This window comes from Synchiropus splendidus, chromosome 1, assembly GCF_027744825.2.
Source record: "Synchiropus splendidus isolate RoL2022-P1 chromosome 1, RoL_Sspl_1.0, whole genome shotgun sequence".
NCBI lineage: Eukaryota > Metazoa > Chordata > Actinopteri > Syngnathiformes > Callionymidae > Synchiropus > Synchiropus splendidus.
In genome coordinates this window covers 25,406,365-25,426,039 of record NC_071334.1, presented here as the reverse complement: position 1 = coordinate 25,426,039, position 19,675 = coordinate 25,406,365, and the positions used below count along the sequence as shown (strand labels likewise).

Below are 19,675 nucleotides of genomic sequence, written 5' to 3'. Positions count from 1 at the left end.
CTGTTGTTCCGTTGGCACAGGAAATCACCAACTCGCCGCCCTTCCGCTGCATCTCCCTGGATAGCTACGAGGAGAACGATGCCATAGATCAGGACCTACAGAGCTACATCCTACACCGCATCCACAGCAGCCCAGAGATCCAGAACAACATCTCGCTCAATGGGAAGATGGACAACACTACTTTTGGGAAGCTCAGCACTCACCTTAAGGCCCTGAGCCAGGGCTCTTACCTGTACCTCAAGCTGACCTTTGACCTCATAGAAAGGGGATACCTGGTCCTCAAGAGCTCCAGCTACAAGGTCAATACCATCTAGGTTTTCCTAAACATGTGCGGTATTGTGTGCTGGAAATTTTGGTTTCTTTTTTAATCTTATCTCAACTAAATCCATACTTATGTCCTCCTAAATCTAGCTGTCTCATTGTTATTTGTATTATTATTGTTTCATGAAACTAATGTCTGGATGTGTGTCAGGTGGTTCCGGTGAACTTGGCTGAAGTTTACCTGCTGCAGTGCAACATGCGCTTCCCCACACAGTCTTCGTTCGAGCGGGCACTTCCTCTGCTCAATGTGGCCGTGGCATCTCTTCACCCCCTGACCGATGAGCAGATCTATCAAGCCATTAATGCTGGAAACTTGCAGGTGAATATCAGATATCAGATGTTGTGAGTCATTGTGTCATGACAGACTCATGTAAGTGTACGGCCAATGTGCGATAAAACAGATACTTTATTCACACAGCTGCAATTACTGACCAAATGTCTTGCTCCAGGGTACTTTGGATTGGGAGGACTTCCAGCAGCGTATGGATAATCTGTCTGTGTTCCTGGTGAGGAGGAGAGATGGGACCAGGATGTTCGTCCACCCATCTTTCAGAGAGTGGCTGATATGGAGGGAGGAGGGGGAGAAGACCAAGTTCCTCTGTGATCCCAGGTGAGCTTGCTTCCAAGTATTTTATTGTGTTTTCTGTTGGTGGGCTACCATACATACATTGATCTGAGCTACAAAGTTGTGGGGCTTCAGTGACTCTACATCCAAAAGTACAGTATTTTCTTGGGGGGTTGGATTAAGGGCTTTTCTCACTGCGGATACTGGAGTCGCTGTACACGTAGTTTCATCTAGTGCTGAGTCACCCGAGGCCAGAATCTCACACCCCGCGAAGAGCTTCTTGGGACGAGGTGCAGCTCTCCAAGTGGGATCAAGTTGGCGGCCAAAAGCTGACTCGCTTGCGTTCACGTCGGACTTTGGAGCCAAACGCACTTTGTCTCGAGACGGAGTCTGCAGTGTGAAAACACCCTTACTCAAAAGAGAGAGATTTGAGATTTCATCTCAGCTTTTGGCTCATGGAACTGCTGTGATGGCAGAAGGAGAATATATTTTTTCACCCAAACCATTCTACAGATGTGCATCTTCACATGCTTCTCACCAAAGATGCAAGCTCAAGTTAAGGGTGCTTCAGCTGTGATCAGGCCCCAGAGTCCAGAAAAGAATTGGGTTGAGAAAGTCTGGGAATCAAGATTCTTTTGTGGGAATGGTTGTCTGTCTAATTGTGTCTTGCAATACACGGGGTATGATTACTAATGTGTGTGTCGTGCTGGCAGGAGTGGACACACGCTTCTTGCCTTTTGGTTTTCACGTCAGGAGAACAAGCTGAACCGCCAGCAGACCATCGAGCTTGGGCATCACATCCTTAAAGCACATATCTTCAAGGTATGCAGTACAATTGTAAAACAAATGCATAAGGACTTGATGAAGACTGCGTTTACACTCTCTGCATTTCAGGGTTTGAGCAAGAAGGTGGGTGTATCGTCGTCCATCCTGCAGGGCCTGTGGGTCTCCTACAGCACTGAAACTCTCTCAGCGGCCCTGTCCTCTCTCAGAAACCTCTACACCCCAAACATCAAGGTACCAACATCCCAAGAATTCTAAGAAATTCTGTTATTGACTTTTTATGGTCTCAGGTGAGTCGGCTGCTGATGCTGGGTGGGGGCAACGTCAACTATCGTACCGAGGTTCTGAACAACGCGCCGGTCCTGTGCGTCCACTCTCACCTGGGCTACATGGACATGGTTGCCCTGCTGCTGGAGTTTGGAGCTTTGGTCGATGCTCCCTCTGAGAGCGGGATGACACCATTAGGTTATGCTGCTGCTGGAGGGCACATGGCAATCGTGACAGCACTTTGTCGCAAGAGAGCGAAGGTGAGGGGACTCAGGTGTGAGTTCATTGCCTTAGTAAAATGATTTCCAATGTAGTAAGCGATTGAGTTGTTGCCATTTAAAAGACTTTCTAATTTCATGTGAACAGGTTGATCACCTGGACAGAAATGGCCAGTGTGCCCTTGTGCATGCTGCTTTAAGGGGACACATGGAGGTGGTCAAGTATCTCATCCAGTGTGACTGGAGTCATGGGCCTCAAGAGTCGCCTCAGTCGCAACAGCATGGAGCGTTTACGAAGAGCCACGCCGTTCAGCAGGCACTCATCGCTGCAGCCAGCATGGGCTACACCGAGGTGGATACATTTTTTTTGTGTTGGTGTGATGCTACTATGCAGGCTTGTACTATTAGATGGTCTGAGGATCAGCTCCTTTAAGCCTTTAGCCGTCAATTGTTTGCCATTGGTGTCTATCAAACAACAGAAACGCATGAAACAATGTATGTCAAGAGGTGATCTATAACTGATACCAATCTGGCTTGTCTTCTGTGCAAAGTAAATAGTGTGTTTTCATCACCTGTGTTGACACAAAAGAAAGAGTGACTCAAGGCGGTGATGAGTGAATCAGAGAAACTTCAGTTCATTATCATACAATACAGGAACCCCTCAATAATGATATTATAACTGAAGCTTGGGGTCAGAGTTGTTTGAGGTCAAACAACACAAATGAATCTTCAGACATATCGTGAATCTTGTATCCAGGGATGAACCTCTTCTTCTGGCCTAATATTTCTTGTCCCCTTAGTGCTGAGTTAACAAATAGTAAAGAACAGCACTCTCTGCATTATTGTACCCTGCATTACATGGAGTACTGTGTGCTATCAATGCTTCTGTCTTACTTGCTCTGCAGATCGTCTCCTACCTGCTGGACCTGCCGGAGAAAGACGAGGAGGAAGTGGAACGCGCTCAGATTAATAACTTTGACTCTCTATGGGGAGAAACTGGTGAGATGGTTTGAGTTTTTTAATTATGCTGTTGTTTTTTATCAAATTTCCGTTTTTCCCCAATAGTCTGACCAAATCCTCCATATCATGTACAAGATTAATTGCGATGGCATGACCTGGTGGTGGCTCACGCATTCTGTTGTGTGTTTGCTGCTCAGCTCTGACAGCAGCATCAGGTCGAGGAAAGTTGGACGTTTGTCGTCTTCTGTTGGAACAAGGCGCTGCAGTGGCCCAACCTAACAGACGAGGCATCGTGCCATTATTCAGTGCTGTCCGGCAGGGTCACTGGCAGGTTAGCGCCCCCTCTTCCACTGCACAAAGTTAGGTTTGCTCTTTTGTAAAGGTCTGCGTGTGCATGTGTGTGTGACAGATAGTGGATCTTCTTCTCACGCATGGAGCCGACGTCAACTTGCCTGACAAACAAGGTCGCACTCCCCTGATGATGGCAGCGTCTGAGGGTCACTTGGGTACAGTGGAGTTTTTATTAGCCCAAGGTAAATGCAAGGATGGTTATTAGTTTGCCCTAACTTGTGCTGCATATCTGTCTTTCCTCACATCTCTTCACACATCTGTTCTCTGTGCATGTGTTGCCTGCTACAGGAGCATCGCTCTCCCTTTTGGACAAGGAAGGTCTGACTGCGCTCAGCTGGGCGTGTCTGAAGGGTCACTTACCTGTTGTCCGCTGTTTGGTGGAGAGTGGCGCTGCCACCGACCACGCCGACAAGAATGGACGTACACCGCTGGACCTTGCCGCCTTCTATGGCGACTCTGACGTGGTAAATACTCATATTTCTTATGAGTATTTCTCTGTCATGTATCTTCTGGTCTCCATGACAATAATTAGTCAGTGACTGTGGTATTATGATCAGAAAATTGGAACATTTATGCATAGGTGTCATTATAGTCAGCTTCTTGATCAGCTGTGATAATGGCTGGTTTCAGGTCCAATTCCTAGTGGACCACGGTGCCATGATTGAGCACGTGGACTACAGTGGGATGCGACCTCTGGACCGGGCGGTGGGCTGCAGGAACACATCCGTGGTGGTCGCCTTGCTCAAGAAAGGAGCCAAGATAGGTAAGAGGACAAGAACAGTGATTACCTGAACCAGAACTTTCTTGTCTGTTGCATGAAGGAGCCGTCGACTTTCAGGAGGCATAGACGGGATCTGTTTCATGCAGCACCCCCCTCCCTGTTGCTTTTGTCCAGCGTCTGCTGCACCTTGCTGCTCGCTGTTGTGTTTCACCGTCTCTCTGCTGCTGTTGCTGCTAAAGCGTCTCACTGCTGCTTCTCTGTCTTCCTCCACGCTCACGCCCCTGCCCCCCTCCTGTCTCTCTCTCTTTCTCCGGCACCAGGATGTCAGACACTGCCCAGTCGGCCCCGAGGTAAAGCGGCGGCTGTCGACGTCTCCCCCCAGCAGGCATTTTGACAGCTCTCTCTCCTTTTCTGTGTTGTGTCTGTGCTGCTACATGTGGGCCAACTGTTTAGCTTCGCAAACTCGTAACTCTGACAGGATAATATCAAGTCACTGCAATTGTGTCAATGTTTGCACCCTGACCTGAACTGACCCGGCCTCCAGCCAGTGACGCCATGCTTGCTTACACCTGCATTGTGCATCAATAACAAGTCTATTTGAAACATAACCACCAACCACCTGCGGAGCTCAAGCTCCAGTAGTGTCATTCTTCCCTTACGCTTGCCTCTTGATAGACTCTCTCTGTTGCTTCATCACCTTGTCATCGCTGACACCTCTGCATGTGTGTGACATCAGCCCTACGTTGATGTCCACTGTAATTTCACAATTATGATTGCATGCGTGTTCGTTACATCTTTTGATGTTATGTCAAACAATCTCCACCCGTTCTCAGATGTGTCTAAATGTCCTCTTGAAGTTAGCTAAGAACCCTTTCAGCCTCACTAAGTTTTTATGTATTGTATTTCTTCTATCTATCTATCTCTGACTGAGGTTTATTGTCACTTTCTGTATTTTTTTCTATGAATGTGTTATTTAATTTTATATGATTGTATTGTTTGTCAAGAATAATTTTAAAATGGGTATTTCACATATAAAAGTTAGAAGAAGAAAGTATTTAAGGATGTTAAAAATCTCACCATTCTATCACTCTATAACATATACAGCCTGTTCTTTCTTCTCATATTAAGTGTTTTCATTCCTCTTGTTGCTGTTGATGTCAGTCTTCATGTTTTTGTTGGCTATTGTCACTCTCACTGTCTTCCTCTCTCCTCCGTGTGTCTATCTGTGAAGATCCTCCATCTCATCTGATCCTTCCTCTGTCCCTCAGGTCCGGCCACATGGGCCATGGCCACCTCCAAACCCGACATCATGATCATCTTACTCAGCAAACTCATCGAGGAGGGGGATGGCTACTACAAGGTGAAGGGTCTTCATTTTCATTGGCATGTATTTGCTTTTGGGTAGTTTTAAATCAGAATTCCTTTGACAGAAGGGGAAGGTGAAGGAGGCGGCACAGCGATATCAATATGCCCTCAAAAAGTTTCCTCGCGAAGGCTTCAACGAGGACCTCAAGACTTTCAGGGAGCTCAAAGTTTCGCTCTTCCTCAACCTTTCTCGATGTCGTAGGAAAATGAACGTAAGTCCTAAACTGTTGCAGAAAGGAAATACAGGTTTCCTTTACAAGCTTAATGTCAATTTGCTATATCAAGTGGGTGTGTATCTTCCTTACTGACTAGAGCATCACTTGCCTTCACCAGTAACTCTAGATACGTCCTGATGAACTTAATCATTGATGGTCTTTTCTTCTGAATAGACGATTATATGTCACTCTAAATTTTCTTACAGGACTTCGGAATGGCTGAGGAATTTGCTACCAAGGCTCTGGAACTCAAACCAAAGTCATATGAGGCATTTTATGCTCGAGCTCGAGCCAAACGTAGCAGCAGGTACAAAGTCTGAATTTGTTACATTTAAAATTACAAGTTGATGCATTCAGGGATGTTCTGTATTTTACCCGGCTTTAAAAATTGTTCTACTGTTTTTAGACAATTCCCTGAGGCCTTGGAGGACCTGAATGAAGCCCTGAAGCAGTGCCCCAACAACCGCGAGATCCAGCGGCTGCTGCAGCGGGTGGAAGAAGAATGTAACCAGCTCGATCAGGATGACCCACAGCAGCAGGAACTGGAGCTGGAACCACCTCCTTCCCCGCCTCCTACACCTCCCCCAGAAGAGGAAGACTCCCTCTCCATGCCTCTCCCTCCTCCTCCAGAGCCAAGGTTAGAGGACATGGAGCCCGTCCAGGACTTGTTTGAGGACGAGGACTATCTAGCGCAGGAGCTGGAGGCCATGTCTATGGGTTTGCCTCCACCAGAGGCTCTGAACAATCCTCAGAGCCTGCCCATCATCCAGAGCCCTCCGATGTCCCCTACGCATGCAGATCAGATATATTTAACAGGAGTTTCCCCACTGGGCCAGTACGAATATCACCCTACGTCCTCCTCCATGTCCTCTCCAACTCGAGCCACCTATCAGACCACATCCCCGTCCTTGTCACCTACACATCAAAACCACTACAGACACAGCCCACCCCTCACATCTCCCGTGCATCAGTCATCATACCGCTTTAGCCCACCCCCCATGGGCAGTGGAGGACAGGGTATAGACCATCAGAGTCCGCCCCCTTCCCCTTTAAGACGGGCTGCGCAGTACAGATCCAGTCCACCACTGGAAAGTGTTTGTCTATACAGGTCCCAGTCTGGTTCGCCTGTCCGCTTCCAGACTGAACAGCTTCCTGGCCGACCTAAATCTCCGTTGTCCAAGATGAGCAGCCAACGGTCCTTCCAGCTGAGCTCCCAACCCTCCCTGTCTCAACACCACCAGGCTCAAGGTCTTCGTCTTCAGCCATCAATAGCTCAGATAGTTCGCACAAACCAACCGAGCAGCATGATGGGAAACAACAGCTACGGTGGAGCGATGGGCCACTCGATGGGCAGTCGTTATCAAGGAGGTTCGGTGGACGTGGAGAGTCGCCTAGTCTACCAGCCGTCCCTGGACGGACGTTCTATGTCCCAGGTCCAGGCCAGCCTTAGCTCTGGGGCCCTCTGTCAGCACGGCGGCCGAGGAGGGGTCATGGAGTCCAGCTTGTTAAAGGATGAGCTTCCCCAGCGCCCCTCCTCAGCCTACCGTGCCAGCAGCGGGGGTCCGGGGGGCATCCGGTACAGCCAGACACCTCAAATAAGCCGCAGCCAGTCTGCCGCATACTATCCAGTATCTGAACACGTCCTGGAGCGTGCAAGCGCCATTCCATCTTGCCAGCTGGGCTCCCCTGAGATTCCACACATGATGAGACGCCCCGTCAGTGCGAACACTACAGAGCTGAAGCAGCATGTGACCGCCCCAAGACCCCTCATCCACTCTCAGAGTGTGAGCCTCCGTTTCTCCCCGTCTACCAACAACATCTCCACTGGGTCTGGTTCAAATTTAGGACCAGGATTCCGGCCTTCCTCCATCCAGCAGATGGAGATTCCTTTGCAGGCCACATATGAGCGTGCTTGCGAAGATCTCTCACCCATCTCCCCATCGCAAAGTGGTGGGGGCTTGTACCAAGGTGAGGCCACCCGCTCCCGGAACACACCCTTTATGGGAATTATTGACAAGACAGCCCGGACTCAGCAGTACCTGCATCAGCCCTCTCGGTCTAGAGGCATGACATCCATGGACTCCGCTGTGAGTCCCACTTCGCCCGGCCAGCTTGTGCAACAGGGTTCCACTTACAGCCCCCCAAACTCTCTAGGAAACATTGCCTACTACAATAAAACCAACAATGCCCAAAATGGACACCTACTAGAGGAAGACTACTATTCCCAAACTCAGCCTTCCTCCCTGGGGAAGCTGGCAAATGGCTCTCGAGGCAGTGGTGATATTCTAGAGCGAGTCAGCCAAGTGCCCACCTACCCGGATGTCAAAGTGGCCCGGACTCTGCCAGTGGCACAGGCCTACCAGGACAACATGTACCGACAGCTCTCCCGTGACAGCAGGGCCCAAGGCCCACCCTCCCCCATCAAACCAAAGAGACCATTTGTAGAGTCAAATGTGTGATGGCAAGTCTTAGTTGCTTGACTGGACTTGTTGTGTCAGGGGTCGCAGGGCGGATTTGTGTGTATGTGTGTACAAACTGAACCTGAGGAACTTGTGAAATTCACACACAGAATTTTGGAAGTGGAAAAAAAACTCAATTTTATGTCCCATTCTGCACACAGCTCCAATCTGGTGGTTCATCATAGTCAAACGAACTTCCAAAAAGTGGCACAAATTCCCACAAGTGGGACTGAAGAGACTCTGGACTCTGGAATCTTCTTACTTTCAAATGTGCTTTTTAAACAAGTGGGTGGCTAGTTGGCGCTGTTCTATGTAACAACAATACTCTATGTTCAATACTGTACATTGCTCTTGAAACTTAGAGGCTCTGATCTGAGAGGGAAACAATATTTATAATTAAGTTATGCATTGTACATAGAAATAAACAACACATAGTTGATTAAACTGCCTTTGTTCCGGTGCTGGTCAAAAAGTGGATCTGACTGATGGTCATGGTGAGGACAGAAGTTCACTAGCCAACTTTGACTGATGTTTGTGTTACATTTATGAGTAGCCCAAAGCAAGATCAACATGAGCCATAAAAGAGGTACATTGGCCTAAAAAGCTACCATAGGTGTCCAGCACAAACAGCTAGATGCTAGATGCTAAGGCCAGGTTGAAGGTTGGTTGCTAGAATGGTGAAGGTATCCAACTACACAGACAGTAGATTACACACTCACAATGAAAAATAAATGTCATGTCCAATCTGGGCAATGTTTGGTTTTAAATTCCAAATGATCCTATTGTTTTACCTGCTGCAGGTATATAAATGCCACAGCAACCACGTGGTCAAACCAGCCGAGACTGAACTCGTGGGGCCTTCTTTGCAAAGTGCCACTTACCTTACTGGACGCATCTGCGATTTCCTCTCGACAAGGTCAAACTGTGTTCTGCTGTCTTCATCCACCACCAGCCTTTTTGCCATAAGCAGTCATAGCAAGCACAAGGGTCCACTGCTTTAGCTCCATCGCTCTTCTACGCCACTTCTGCACTAGAAACGCCTGTTAGGGTCTAAACTGAGGTGCACTTTACTTTACGGTTGTCGGCAGTTATGATTTACTGAATCCTTAATGAACATTATGAGCAATCGACGTCTGTGAGCCGATAACAATGTATAGACTTTCTAGCACAAGTTGTACATAGACGCTGTTTTTCGGCTTCGGGTCAGTTTCGGTAAAACATGCGTACTTACTGGTTCTGTGCACATCTACTGCAACACAATAAGAAAACGCTGAGTAAGCGTTACAATCAGTGATTCGTATACGATACGTGCGATCGGTGTGTAGCGCGTGCGTCCTGCTGCCACCAGGGGGATATAGTTTCCAGACATGAAGGTATAAACTGTAAAATAACACAAAAGCTATCGACCGTGTAAAGGTGTTTGTGTATATTAGGTTGCTGTAAATAATCTGATGCATGTTCTATTTAAGTTCTGCAAAAATGTGTATAGCTCCGTCCTGACTGTGTGTTTGTGTACGTGGGTGTGTGTGCGCGCGAGATACAAGACTACCCTCATCATTTCCACCTGTCAAAGGTTTTATTTTATTTTTCCTGTATTTGCTTGCTGAGCAGAGTTCTCTTGTCTGTAAATGTGAGCTTTCAGTTCGCTGTGACTACGGAAAAAGAAACATTTAATTAAAAATAATAACAAGAAAAAAAGAATGTGTTTTTAATCTCATGATAACTGATTGTAATCTGTACAGTCAAATGTATGTACTGGACACAGAAGAACATATTTATAAATGGTTACAAACTGACTGCATGTCCCGTCGTTTGTTTATTTAATGTTGTCTTCCACCAACAAGTGCAGAAAGACTCATTTGAAATGGATGATGCTGAAGGTCGTCCCAATCTGCCAGCTACTGTATATATCATGGTGTGTGATTCCTTTATATAATGGCTTCCTGCTTTATGTTGTGATAGTTCTTCTGACAGGGTCACAGGTCTCTTGTTAATCCAGCATCATTAACTAAAGTGACACCACTGTCCTCACTTCAGGTAAACAATGTCAGATCGATGCGCCAAACTTGTTTTGTGGAGATTTTGCATCACACAAAAATGTGACATTGTGTGTGTGTTTGTTTTATATCATTATTTATAGAATCTTTTTTCTTTTATTGAAAGAGTCTCCTCTGCGTCGCCTTATCTCCAAGCGTGTAATAGTAGCACAAACTCCCAACTGTGGCTGAAACTCTTCTTCCCGTTCTACATTGACAACCCTTCTTGGGCATGTTTGAGTTTGACAACTTCAAAGACCTTTAGATCAACAAATAGTGACATCACAGAAGAGCGGAGACAATGGGCTTGGGCTCATGCTGATGAGGGGGTGGCTCAAAAGGAGATAACATACAAGTGCTAATGCCACTGCAGGGAGCCTTTTTGATTGAGCCAGATGTGAATTACCATGTCCACAGCTCAAAATGCAATCAGCCTATCTTCCGAAGACACCAGCAGTTTGGCTCACATGGACCTAAAAAATGTGCCTGACACAGACCTCACTTTGATATGTATGCCAGCTTCTCCTTCTCGTCTTGACTTCAAGAGCCAAGACTGCAAATGCCAAGTCACCAAATGGAAAGCCAATGATCGAATATCATTAATTTATTACAGAAAAAAAAGAAAAACATTCATGTAAACCGAGAGAGACAAAAGTTCCCACTTGTAAACCCTCAAAGTTCAAAGGTCTTCACTGTAGTTCTAGTCATTCTTTGTGTGTGTGAAGAGTTGAACCAGACCAGGCACGAGAATCATGACAATTTGCGGCACCAGCACAAACTTGGTGAAGAACAGAGAGTAGAAGAGGATGGGAGGTTGGACTGGCAGAGGAAGACGGTGGATGTGATACAGAGCCAGGGACGACAGGGCCAGCGTCAGAGCCCGCGGTGCCCATGGGAGATTCCAGCCCCCTGGCTTCCAGTACTGAGCCAGACCCAGACCTAGCAGAGCCCCACAGTCCCGGGTCAGCGAGGAGAAGGGTGCCGTGTCCAGGCGAATCCACTCCGGTCGGCTACACCGTTTCTTCGCCAAAGCAATTGACCTGCAAATATGGAAGGGACTTGTGAAGTCTGAGGTTTCCACCCTCAGTCAAAAACAACATGGAACCAGACAAACCATGAGAGATCGATTCCCAGGAGCTGCAGTCCGGCATGAAGAAGCACAGCAGAGAGCAGCAGACCCACACTGCAGCTGAAGAAGAACAGCAGGGAGCGCTCCTCAGGTACTCTCTTGTTCAGGAAGACTCCCAGGAGAAAACCTGAGTTTCGATATATTATAATATATAAGAATGACAAAAACCAAGCGAGTCATCTTTTAACACAGATGTCACACATGGCACAGACCTGCCATCGAGCCCGCTACGACCTGGTGAGGGAAGTGGGCCAGGATAAAGACCCTTGAGATGCCAACGGTGATCAAGAGAACCATGTAGAAAAGAACTGGAGCTGCTGCCAACGACACACTGAGACACAAACCGGCGAGTAAATGGCAAGACCTGGCAAGATCTTATTGTTTAATACAGTGTTTTATCTATCAAATGATTTGTATTGAACCAAGCTGCTGGACTTTTACACCCGATTTTTTTTTTAAAGCTGGAAAGGTACAAGTTGAATTTAACAAATAGAATGACATGTCATTTGTCTGAAGAGAACAACCCAATCAACTAATCATAAAAATAACAACCACGGTCAAATTCCTACCTACGAGTGCGAGTGTATAGAAACGAGCCCAGTGACGAGACCACGACCCACCAGACGGCCGCCGTCACCATCGCGTGGCCGGACGGACTTCCTGTGCAACAACACCCAGTTTAATAAACACTGTCATTCACGTGTTAGTTACTGGTATCTTCTAACTCACCAGGGCCAGTTTCACATGTGGACGGAAACTGGTGAACATCGGGCTGATTGGTGACAAACAGTCGTGATTCACCGATCCACCAGAATGGCCGCTCTCCGAATAAGAACCTGCAGAAAAACGGAAAATGTTCAGAATGATACAAAAACATTTCGATGAATGGGTCCCACATTATTATTATGAATATTATTCCACCCAATGACGGCCCTGGGACACAGGAAAAAAAGGGAGTGGTGTGACGACTCCCATCTCACAGCAAGATGCCTGGTATCTAAGGTCAATAACCAATGATGCAGGTCACAACGAGAACAATCTAGAACTTCTCAATGGTGATAATATGAAATAAATAGAGACGACACCACCCGAAGAATGAAACCTGTGGACTGCAGGATGACTCCACAAACTCTGTTCAGATGAAATTAAGTACAAGGGTATCTCCTGTATATCTTCCGTTATTTACAATGTTATGGTTGGAACCTGCCATGGCTTTCCTTCCTTCTATGACCCAGGAGTGATGTCGATACAGTGATTCCGTCATTCCTTTTGTGCAGCTTATCCCCACTATTATGAGGCAGCGGACACCCTGGACAGGTGGCCCGTCTGTCACAGGACACCGTGAACAGATGTGTGTCTGCGTACGTGTTTGCAGCTTCACCGAAATTATAATTACATGTAATAGTAATGGCAATGACGTGTTTGCTCTTCTCAAGGATCGAAGTCATCAGACCATGAAGCAAAATGGAACGGTCCGTTCTTTCATGTACTCAACATTCTCGCCGTCCCTCTACCAAAGGTAACAAAACAGGAGTGTGTTTTGGGTCAAATGAAATATCGCACCATGCAGGTTTTGTTTTTATTGATATCAAAGAACTTTTAACTAATTTTTCGGACGTGATGACGCCAAAAAAACAATACAGAGCTACTCGCATGACAAAATAGCGCACGGTAAATCCGAATATTGCACACGATTGCGGAACAAACGCTGTGTTGTGATGCATTAGCAACATGCTAACTGACCGGCTACGGTGAAGCTAATGTTGTCACTAGCTCCGCTAGCTTTTACCATTTCAGCACCAGATTGAGCCACTCGGTGACGGCTGCAGTCCATATCACTGCCAGTCCGGCGCGTTTACAGCAGAAGTAGGTGAAGGGGAAGACGAGCAGAAAAGCAGCTTTTGGGTCTCCCAGATGCGTGACGACGATCCAGAACTGCTCCAGATGTTTGGTCTGTTTCTGCAGAGTCGCAGCGATCCACACTCCCTGCGTGTGCAAGGCTTCCATCGCTGCGCCTGTTCCTCAGTGCAGCACCTGAAATCTACGCGATCTGGAGGGTGTGGACTTATTCAGGGAAGAAGTTCGACCCGCAACATGAATGTGACAGTAACAGTTCCATCAACACATCATCCGTGTTTGAAACTGTTCGAGGACTTTCGATTCGCTATGCATTATTGCGCTTGTGCACCTTATTAATGTAGTACTATGCTTTATTTTCTCTGCGTGATTATGATGTATTAAAGTGTTTCGCAACAAGATCATAACACACCCTGTGGACAAGGATCAAAATGGCATTTTCACGTTTTATGTAGTTTTAACTGAACTTCATATGTTCATTGTCCACATCAAAGATGGAATGGGTGTGTGTTTATCAACGCTAAGATGATAAACACACACACACACACACACACACACACACACACACATATATATATATATATATATATATATATATATATATATATATATATATATATATATATATATATATATATATATATATATATATATATATATATATATATATATAGTGGCATGTGCTTTACTTGATTTATTTTGTGTTCGCGCATTTCATTACTTGGTTTCATCCTAGTCGATTAAAACTAGTCGATAAAACTTATACTGTGTTTGGAGTCAAAGGGCTCTCTCGAGTGACATCACAGACACGCCCAGGCTGCGTATGTCTACGTCATCGCGTCGTTTTACGTTCCGCAGGCGCTCCGGTTTGCTGGCGGAGAAGATGGCGGCTCCTGGACCGGGGGAGTATTTCAGCGTCGGGAGCCATGTCTCCTGCCTCACCTGCCTGGGCCAACGATTGCAGGGAGAAGTGGTCGCCTTCGACTACCAGTCCAAGATGCTAACTCTGAGTATCCTTTGCTCGTGCCAGCGCTCGCGGGGGAAGCGGACCAGTGGCCTGCCGGGCGGCAGGGGCCTGTGTCCGGTCCCCTAAAACATGCTATCTAGTGCTCCTCCGCGCAGGCGTATCGACTGCTATGTCTTTTCTTGCACTGAACATCTCGTTACGCTGGCAAATTGACGTATTTCTCCATGGTGGCAGACTATCCGCAAGGTGTGTTCTCACGGCTCCGGGGCGCGTGTGTTTTGAACCCGTTCATTGTGCCTCCGAACCTCAGTATGGATCACTTATCTGGCAACTGGAGGCATCATGGCTCTTAGCGCTGCTAGTTAGCCTTCGGCTAACTTCTACCTAAACTGTCTCGCTTGTGTGCACTTTGCAGTCCCTGTCCGTGGGGTCGAGGTAACAAAAGCGATTCTCTGACTAACGTTGCGAATGAATGAATGCCGGTGTTCGCCCACGCCACAATGAGGCTGCTGTTCTCCAGCTGGTGAAGCTAACATGCTAAGTTTGGCTCACAGAGCTTCATTCATCGTGTTGACATTCTCCGGTTTATCAGACGAACTTTTCTCCATACAGTGCGAACCGTTCGGTTATTTTCATTGATTTGAGAACAGGGTTTCGCGTCTGTTCCCGTAAGTTTAACCGCGTCCATAACTGAGGAGGTGGGGAGTGGAAGCGGTCATGGGCGTGTGGTGAATGGAATATACCCTCTGATGACCCCCGGCGAACGGGCTTCCAGTCCTTCATGGGGACTCGCTTGTTTCTCAAGGACAGCAATGATTCCTCAGAGGTCCTGTCGAGTTGCTGGAAGAAACGTGCCGTTTGAGGCTTTTTGGTCATGATTTGTTAGTCGTTGCACAATATAGGCTTTGGTCGGATGTTCTCAATATGATGGTACTGTTGTAACTTTCTAGTATAGAAACTGATGTGCACTTGTGTGTGTGTGTACATTTGAAAGTTGATCACACCAGGGACTGCGTCTGGGCCACTGACTGGAGTTTGATGATGTGGTTAGGTGATGGATTGTCTTGTTTGGCTGTTTCCCTTTATAAATTGGTCGTGACATAAGTCATTTTATTATGGATGTGCAAAGGGATCCTTATTGGCTGCTGGATTGTCAGTTTGTCTGCAGTGAGATATAGGCAGTGGTGGCTTGTGATTACTTGGAATGGTGGTCAAAAACCTGTCCATTCCAATCCATGAGCCCACGTAGCATTAAATAATGTGGGTAGCCTGGTATTTTTTTGTCTCTTTTAAGCTGTTCACATCCAGAAACCATCACAACTTCCTGAGTGGTAGAGGACGTTGGATAGGTATCAACCTACCCACTAGGCTGCAGTATTGGTGTTGGATGTGAAGATGTTGTCTCGAGCCATCGCTGAGCATGGTTTGTTTCGATGTGGCAGATTCAGCCCGAAGATTATCATTGAAACTGCTGTGTGATGTGATGAATGTAATTTGGAGATGTTTGGTACAGTCACATTGCAATCTTGCCCACACCTCTCTTCTATAATAAACTCATGTATCTGCCGTTATATAGTCACTGTAAGAGCTTTAACAGTAATACAACTGGCTTGGTGGCTTTGGTCATTGAGAGTCGTGTTTCACCTGGGGCGAGCTGACTGGGTGATCAACAAGTCGTGCGTGAATATCCTGACTCGTAGCTCCCACAGCATTTCCAATTGTGCAGATGTGGCTTTGCTGGTTTTTCCTGGTCAAGCAAGTCTGAGACTATCACAGCGACGTAAGAGGTAGTTGTCAGTCAGCTATGTCCAAAGCTGCTGTATTATTGAAGGTCAACCAAGGTCAAGTATACGTTTGGGGGTCCGGACAATCGCAAAGGAAGCAGTGCTTAAGTCGGACTCTGAAAAACAAGAGTCAGCACCATTCCTAATGAACGAATGAATGAATCCACATGGCCAGGTAGAGTGGACAGTGGGCCTTTTCTTGAACATGGACAGTAGCTTTTGTTATGAATAATCTGTCTGTTATAGGATATGCAAGATATAAAACTGAAGAAAAGGCTGCATCATATGAACGAGTGAGCCATATCGGTCTGAATTGAAGATGATCTGGCTATGCTGGTTGAACCTGTGTTGACCCTGCTCCAGAAAGGGCGGTGGATGTCTATCCACTATTTGTCTGCAGCAGTTTCACCAGACAGTGTCAGGCAACTGACTAAATATTCCAAACAAAATCAGCAGTGGGCCACATCAGACTCTAGAACTGTTGTGATGGGCGACCTAAGAACACCACAAGAGCTGGTTCTGTAAGTTTGAGCAGACAGGTTTCAGTCAAAAGACTTGAGCCTTATACAGGTGTAACTGTTGAGCAATTCTGTGTCTTTTCTTTGTTTTACATTAAGCTTGTAGGTGGCCACAGATGAAGACCAGAACTAGTCCTGGGTGATAAAGCAGTTTTTGTTGGTGGGCGATTAAAAAAAAAAGTCTTTTTTTTCTACTCTACTTGCTTACGTTGTGTCAGGTGCCCACCGAAGCTTCCATAGATGCCCCCGCTGCTCCCCCGTTTCCTTCATAGAGTGACCGCGACAACATGGCTAGTGCTAACAAGAACACAGAGACTGAAGTGTGACCTTTTATGGCCTCAAGGGTCAAAGTTGCATAGTGCCCTGCTCCAAAATATTAGGTGTATTCAGAGCTGTACGAATTATGGTTTATGATCAAGTTGATGGAAGATGGTCACATACAGTTTAGCAGCTGTCGATATTCTTCAGTTAGTAGCTCCCACTATCACATTCCTCTGTCTTTTGTGTCTGATGTTAATGTTTTGCCCACCCCAGTTTTTGCTCCTTGACTCTTGTTTCTCAGAATGTGCTTCCTCCAGCGGTAAGCCAAACCTCAACGACGTCATCCTGATCAACTTAGCCTATGTTTCTGAGGTGGACATAATTAATGACCGCTCTGAGACTCCGCCCCCACTAGCATCACTGAATGTTAGTAAGGTAAGTGTGTCGCCAACATTTTTTTTTTTTGCACCTTAAAAGGATTCACACTGGCAGTTACATGCGTATCACTTTCCAATAGAAGGATTTCATGCGTCTTTCAGACTATTCATGGAGGAACCAGCAAATCCATTTTTCGGTTGCTTAGTTATTGCTGTTTAAACCTTACTGTAGATGCATGCCTATGTCTTAGGAGAGGGGTGACCCCAAACCGCCTGTTTGTGATGTATCTGGGAAGAACCTCATCCCAGCTGCTACATTTTATGAGTTCAAGGTGTAGTTGACTCACAAGGTATCGTTCGGATACACAAACGTGTTATTGCAAAATGATAGCAGGACCAAAAGGTAGATGGTGGAATGCAATCTCTAACTTTGCTCTTCAGTTGTGGGAAGCAAATGTTTGTCAAGAGTCAGACGTGTTTGATGACCAACAACGACAGTGAATGAGAACTCAATACCGCTACTGTGAAGTGTCAGTCAGTCTTAATCGTTGTGCCTGATCCACGAGCACACATTAGCCCGGGGATCAATATTCACAGTGGTTCTCTCCTCAGCTTGCCAACCGCGCACGGACAGAAAAGGAGGACAAGCTGTCTCAAGCCTATGCAATCAGTGCTGGGGTTTCTGTGGAGGGCCAGCAGCTATTCCAGACTATTCACAAAACGTAAGCTCACTCATGTTTCTATACATGTCGCACAAGTGGTGAGGTAAGGGGCTGTTGGTTTAGCCAAGGTCATCCAACATCCACAATGCTTTCATTTTCTTTCTTTTTGTTCGAAACAAAGAGTAAGCTGCATTGACCTTTGCTCCCCAAAAACAACCCACTGACCTGCATTTGTTGCCCTGCAGCATCAAAGAGTGTAAATGGCAGGAGAAAAACATTATCGTGATGGACGACGTCGTCATCTCGCCGCCTTATCAAGTTGACAACTGCAAAGGCAAAGAGGGAAGCGCTTTAAGTCATGTACGCAAAATAGTAAGTGGTCCATTCTCATTTCTCTGATCAGTTTCCACATGTTCTGAGTGCATTTTCTCAGCTGCGTGTAGATGAGTCAGTCACTGTCTCCAGATGAGTCATTGTGCTACTGTGTCTCGGTGCAGTCTGGTCTCCTGAGTCTCACGCTGTTGTTTCCCCCTCACCCAGGTGGAGAAACATTTTCGGGATGTGGAAAGTCAGAAGTCCCTGCAACGTTCACAAGCACAGCAAACACAGAAGGACTCCACTTTATCTTCTTGAGTTGGCAGGGTTGGGTGGAGCGGGAACGCTGGAGCTTCCGGTCCCTCTGCCAGACCAAGTCGGCATTCCTTGCCCTCTGTCCGAGTCCGTGTGGAGGAGCGCTGAGGGCCCCGGAGCCACCATTTAAAGAAAAAAAGAAAAAAAAGAAAAGATGAAATCTTAAATTAGACTTTATAAAGAATAATTTAAACCTGAACCATGAAGCGACTTAGTTTCCATAACTAACGTGTCTCACCTTCGTCCTCCATCGCCCTCCCGTCCTTCCCTTCTGTCCCCGAAGACTTTTCTTTCTCCACCTCCTTTTTTTGCCTTCGGTTCCATTGGAAAAGAGAAAAGTAGATCAGTCAGAAAAGCTTGTTAGCTTTATTTTCCGTCATGTTTCCTCTTGTTTTTGCTGTATCATGTCGACTGTCTGTATTTTCTGTATTTTAAAACAAAATGTGACTTGAAGCGCCACAATTTAAGGACATTTTCTAAAATAAAAGTAACAAAAATTCTGACTGTAACTTTCAAACCGCTTTGTGATATGGCCACGACCCACTTGAACCTTCAGAACCAGGTTTGGTTAAAGCATAAGTTTCTCTTCTGTTGGGGTGATTATGCTCATTTTTGTGGTGTTATATGGTTTGGCATGTTTTTAAGTGGATTCATGAACATGAAATGAAGAATAGAAAATTAGTTTCACATTGCCTAGCAGGATTTACTCAAGTTCTAAATTACCTGTAAGTAGTGTGAAATGAAAAAGTATTTTTTTTTTGTTTTTTTAATGAAGGGTGTGAAACTGCATCATAGAAAGTATTGGTTGCACCATAATTTAAACATGTTTTCATGTTAAAGAAAACTTTATAAGTTCCCTCTGTAGTGTAAGTAAAATTGAGTTTCACGTTTGCCAAAACTCACCTGATACGACACATCTAACAGTTGGGTCCGATCCTGGAGGTGATGGGGTTCTGTCTGAATCTATGTGGACTCTCATCACGGTCCATTATTAGAGGATGCTTCTTCAGTTCTGAAGGACGGTCCTGGTCATGATGGAGATCGAGGGAAAGCTCATCCCTGGGTTGCCTTTCTATGTAATTTGTGTTTCCTTCCTGTAGTTCTGTTCTTCAGCCCATATACTGCTCGCTATTCTTCCCACTGAAGAACATTGTTCTGTGGCTGTGTCCTTCAGCTGTAGACCACATCAGCTCAAGCTTTGAGTGACCTTGAAACTGTGGAGAGCTTAA

At 46.2% G+C, this 19,675-nt stretch overlaps 3 protein-coding genes across 9 annotated transcripts in view; 2 read left to right on the top strand and 1 right to left on the bottom strand.

Moving 5' to 3' along the window:
- tanc2b (tetratricopeptide repeat, ankyrin repeat and coiled-coil containing 2b) overlaps positions 1-10,021 on the top strand; it is an 80,773-nt gene extending 70,752 nt beyond the window's left edge. For 5 of the 7 annotated variants that reach the window (XM_053854706.1, XM_053854707.1, XM_053854708.1 and 2 more), the window contains 17 exons: positions 21-299; positions 473-640; positions 771-931; positions 1,600-1,708; positions 1,781-1,903; positions 1,960-2,196; positions 2,303-2,506; positions 3,060-3,153; positions 3,312-3,445; positions 3,524-3,647; positions 3,754-3,929; positions 4,096-4,228; positions 4,507-4,536; positions 5,455-5,546; positions 5,617-5,763; positions 5,973-6,073; positions 6,173-10,021. In XM_053854706.1, coding sequence (XP_053710681.1) covers positions 21-299; positions 473-640; positions 771-931; positions 1,600-1,708; positions 1,781-1,903; positions 1,960-2,196; positions 2,303-2,506; positions 3,060-3,153; positions 3,312-3,445; positions 3,524-3,647; positions 3,754-3,929; positions 4,096-4,228; positions 4,507-4,536; positions 5,455-5,546; positions 5,617-5,763; positions 5,973-6,073; positions 6,173-8,225 — 4,365 coding nt within the window. In that variant the 3' untranslated portion in view covers positions 8,226-10,021. The remainder of the gene's footprint in view (positions 1-20; positions 300-472; positions 641-770; positions 932-1,599; positions 1,709-1,780; positions 1,904-1,959; positions 2,197-2,302; positions 2,507-3,059; positions 3,154-3,311; positions 3,446-3,523; positions 3,648-3,753; positions 3,930-4,095; positions 4,229-4,506; positions 4,537-5,454; positions 5,547-5,616; positions 5,764-5,972; positions 6,074-6,172) is intronic. The other 2 variants (XM_053854705.1, XM_053854702.1) reach the window with 1 other exon arrangement.
- Positions 10,022-10,310: 289 nt separating this feature from the next.
- On the bottom strand, positions 10,311-13,562 carry g6pc3 (glucose-6-phosphatase catalytic subunit 3). Its single transcript, XM_053854709.1, has 6 exons — positions 13,180-13,562; positions 12,120-12,226; positions 11,960-12,050; positions 11,603-11,721; positions 11,376-11,517; positions 10,311-11,301 (listed from the first exon to the last, which is right to left on the bottom strand). Exons 1-6 carry the CDS (start codon positions 13,395-13,397, stop codon positions 10,962-10,964), a joined length of 1,017 nt encoding a protein of 338 aa, XP_053710684.1. The 5' UTR covers positions 13,398-13,562; the 3' UTR covers positions 10,311-10,961.
- A 482-nt stretch (positions 13,563-14,044) lies between these two features.
- On the top strand, positions 14,045-18,955 carry lsm12b (LSM12 homolog b). Its single transcript, XM_053854711.1, has 5 exons — positions 14,045-14,257; positions 17,079-17,212; positions 17,767-17,876; positions 18,062-18,188; positions 18,357-18,955. Exons 1-5 carry the CDS (start codon positions 14,071-14,073, stop codon positions 18,447-18,449), a joined length of 651 nt encoding a protein of 216 aa, XP_053710686.1. The 5' UTR covers positions 14,045-14,070; the 3' UTR covers positions 18,450-18,955.
- Positions 18,956-19,675: the final 720 nt, after the last annotated feature.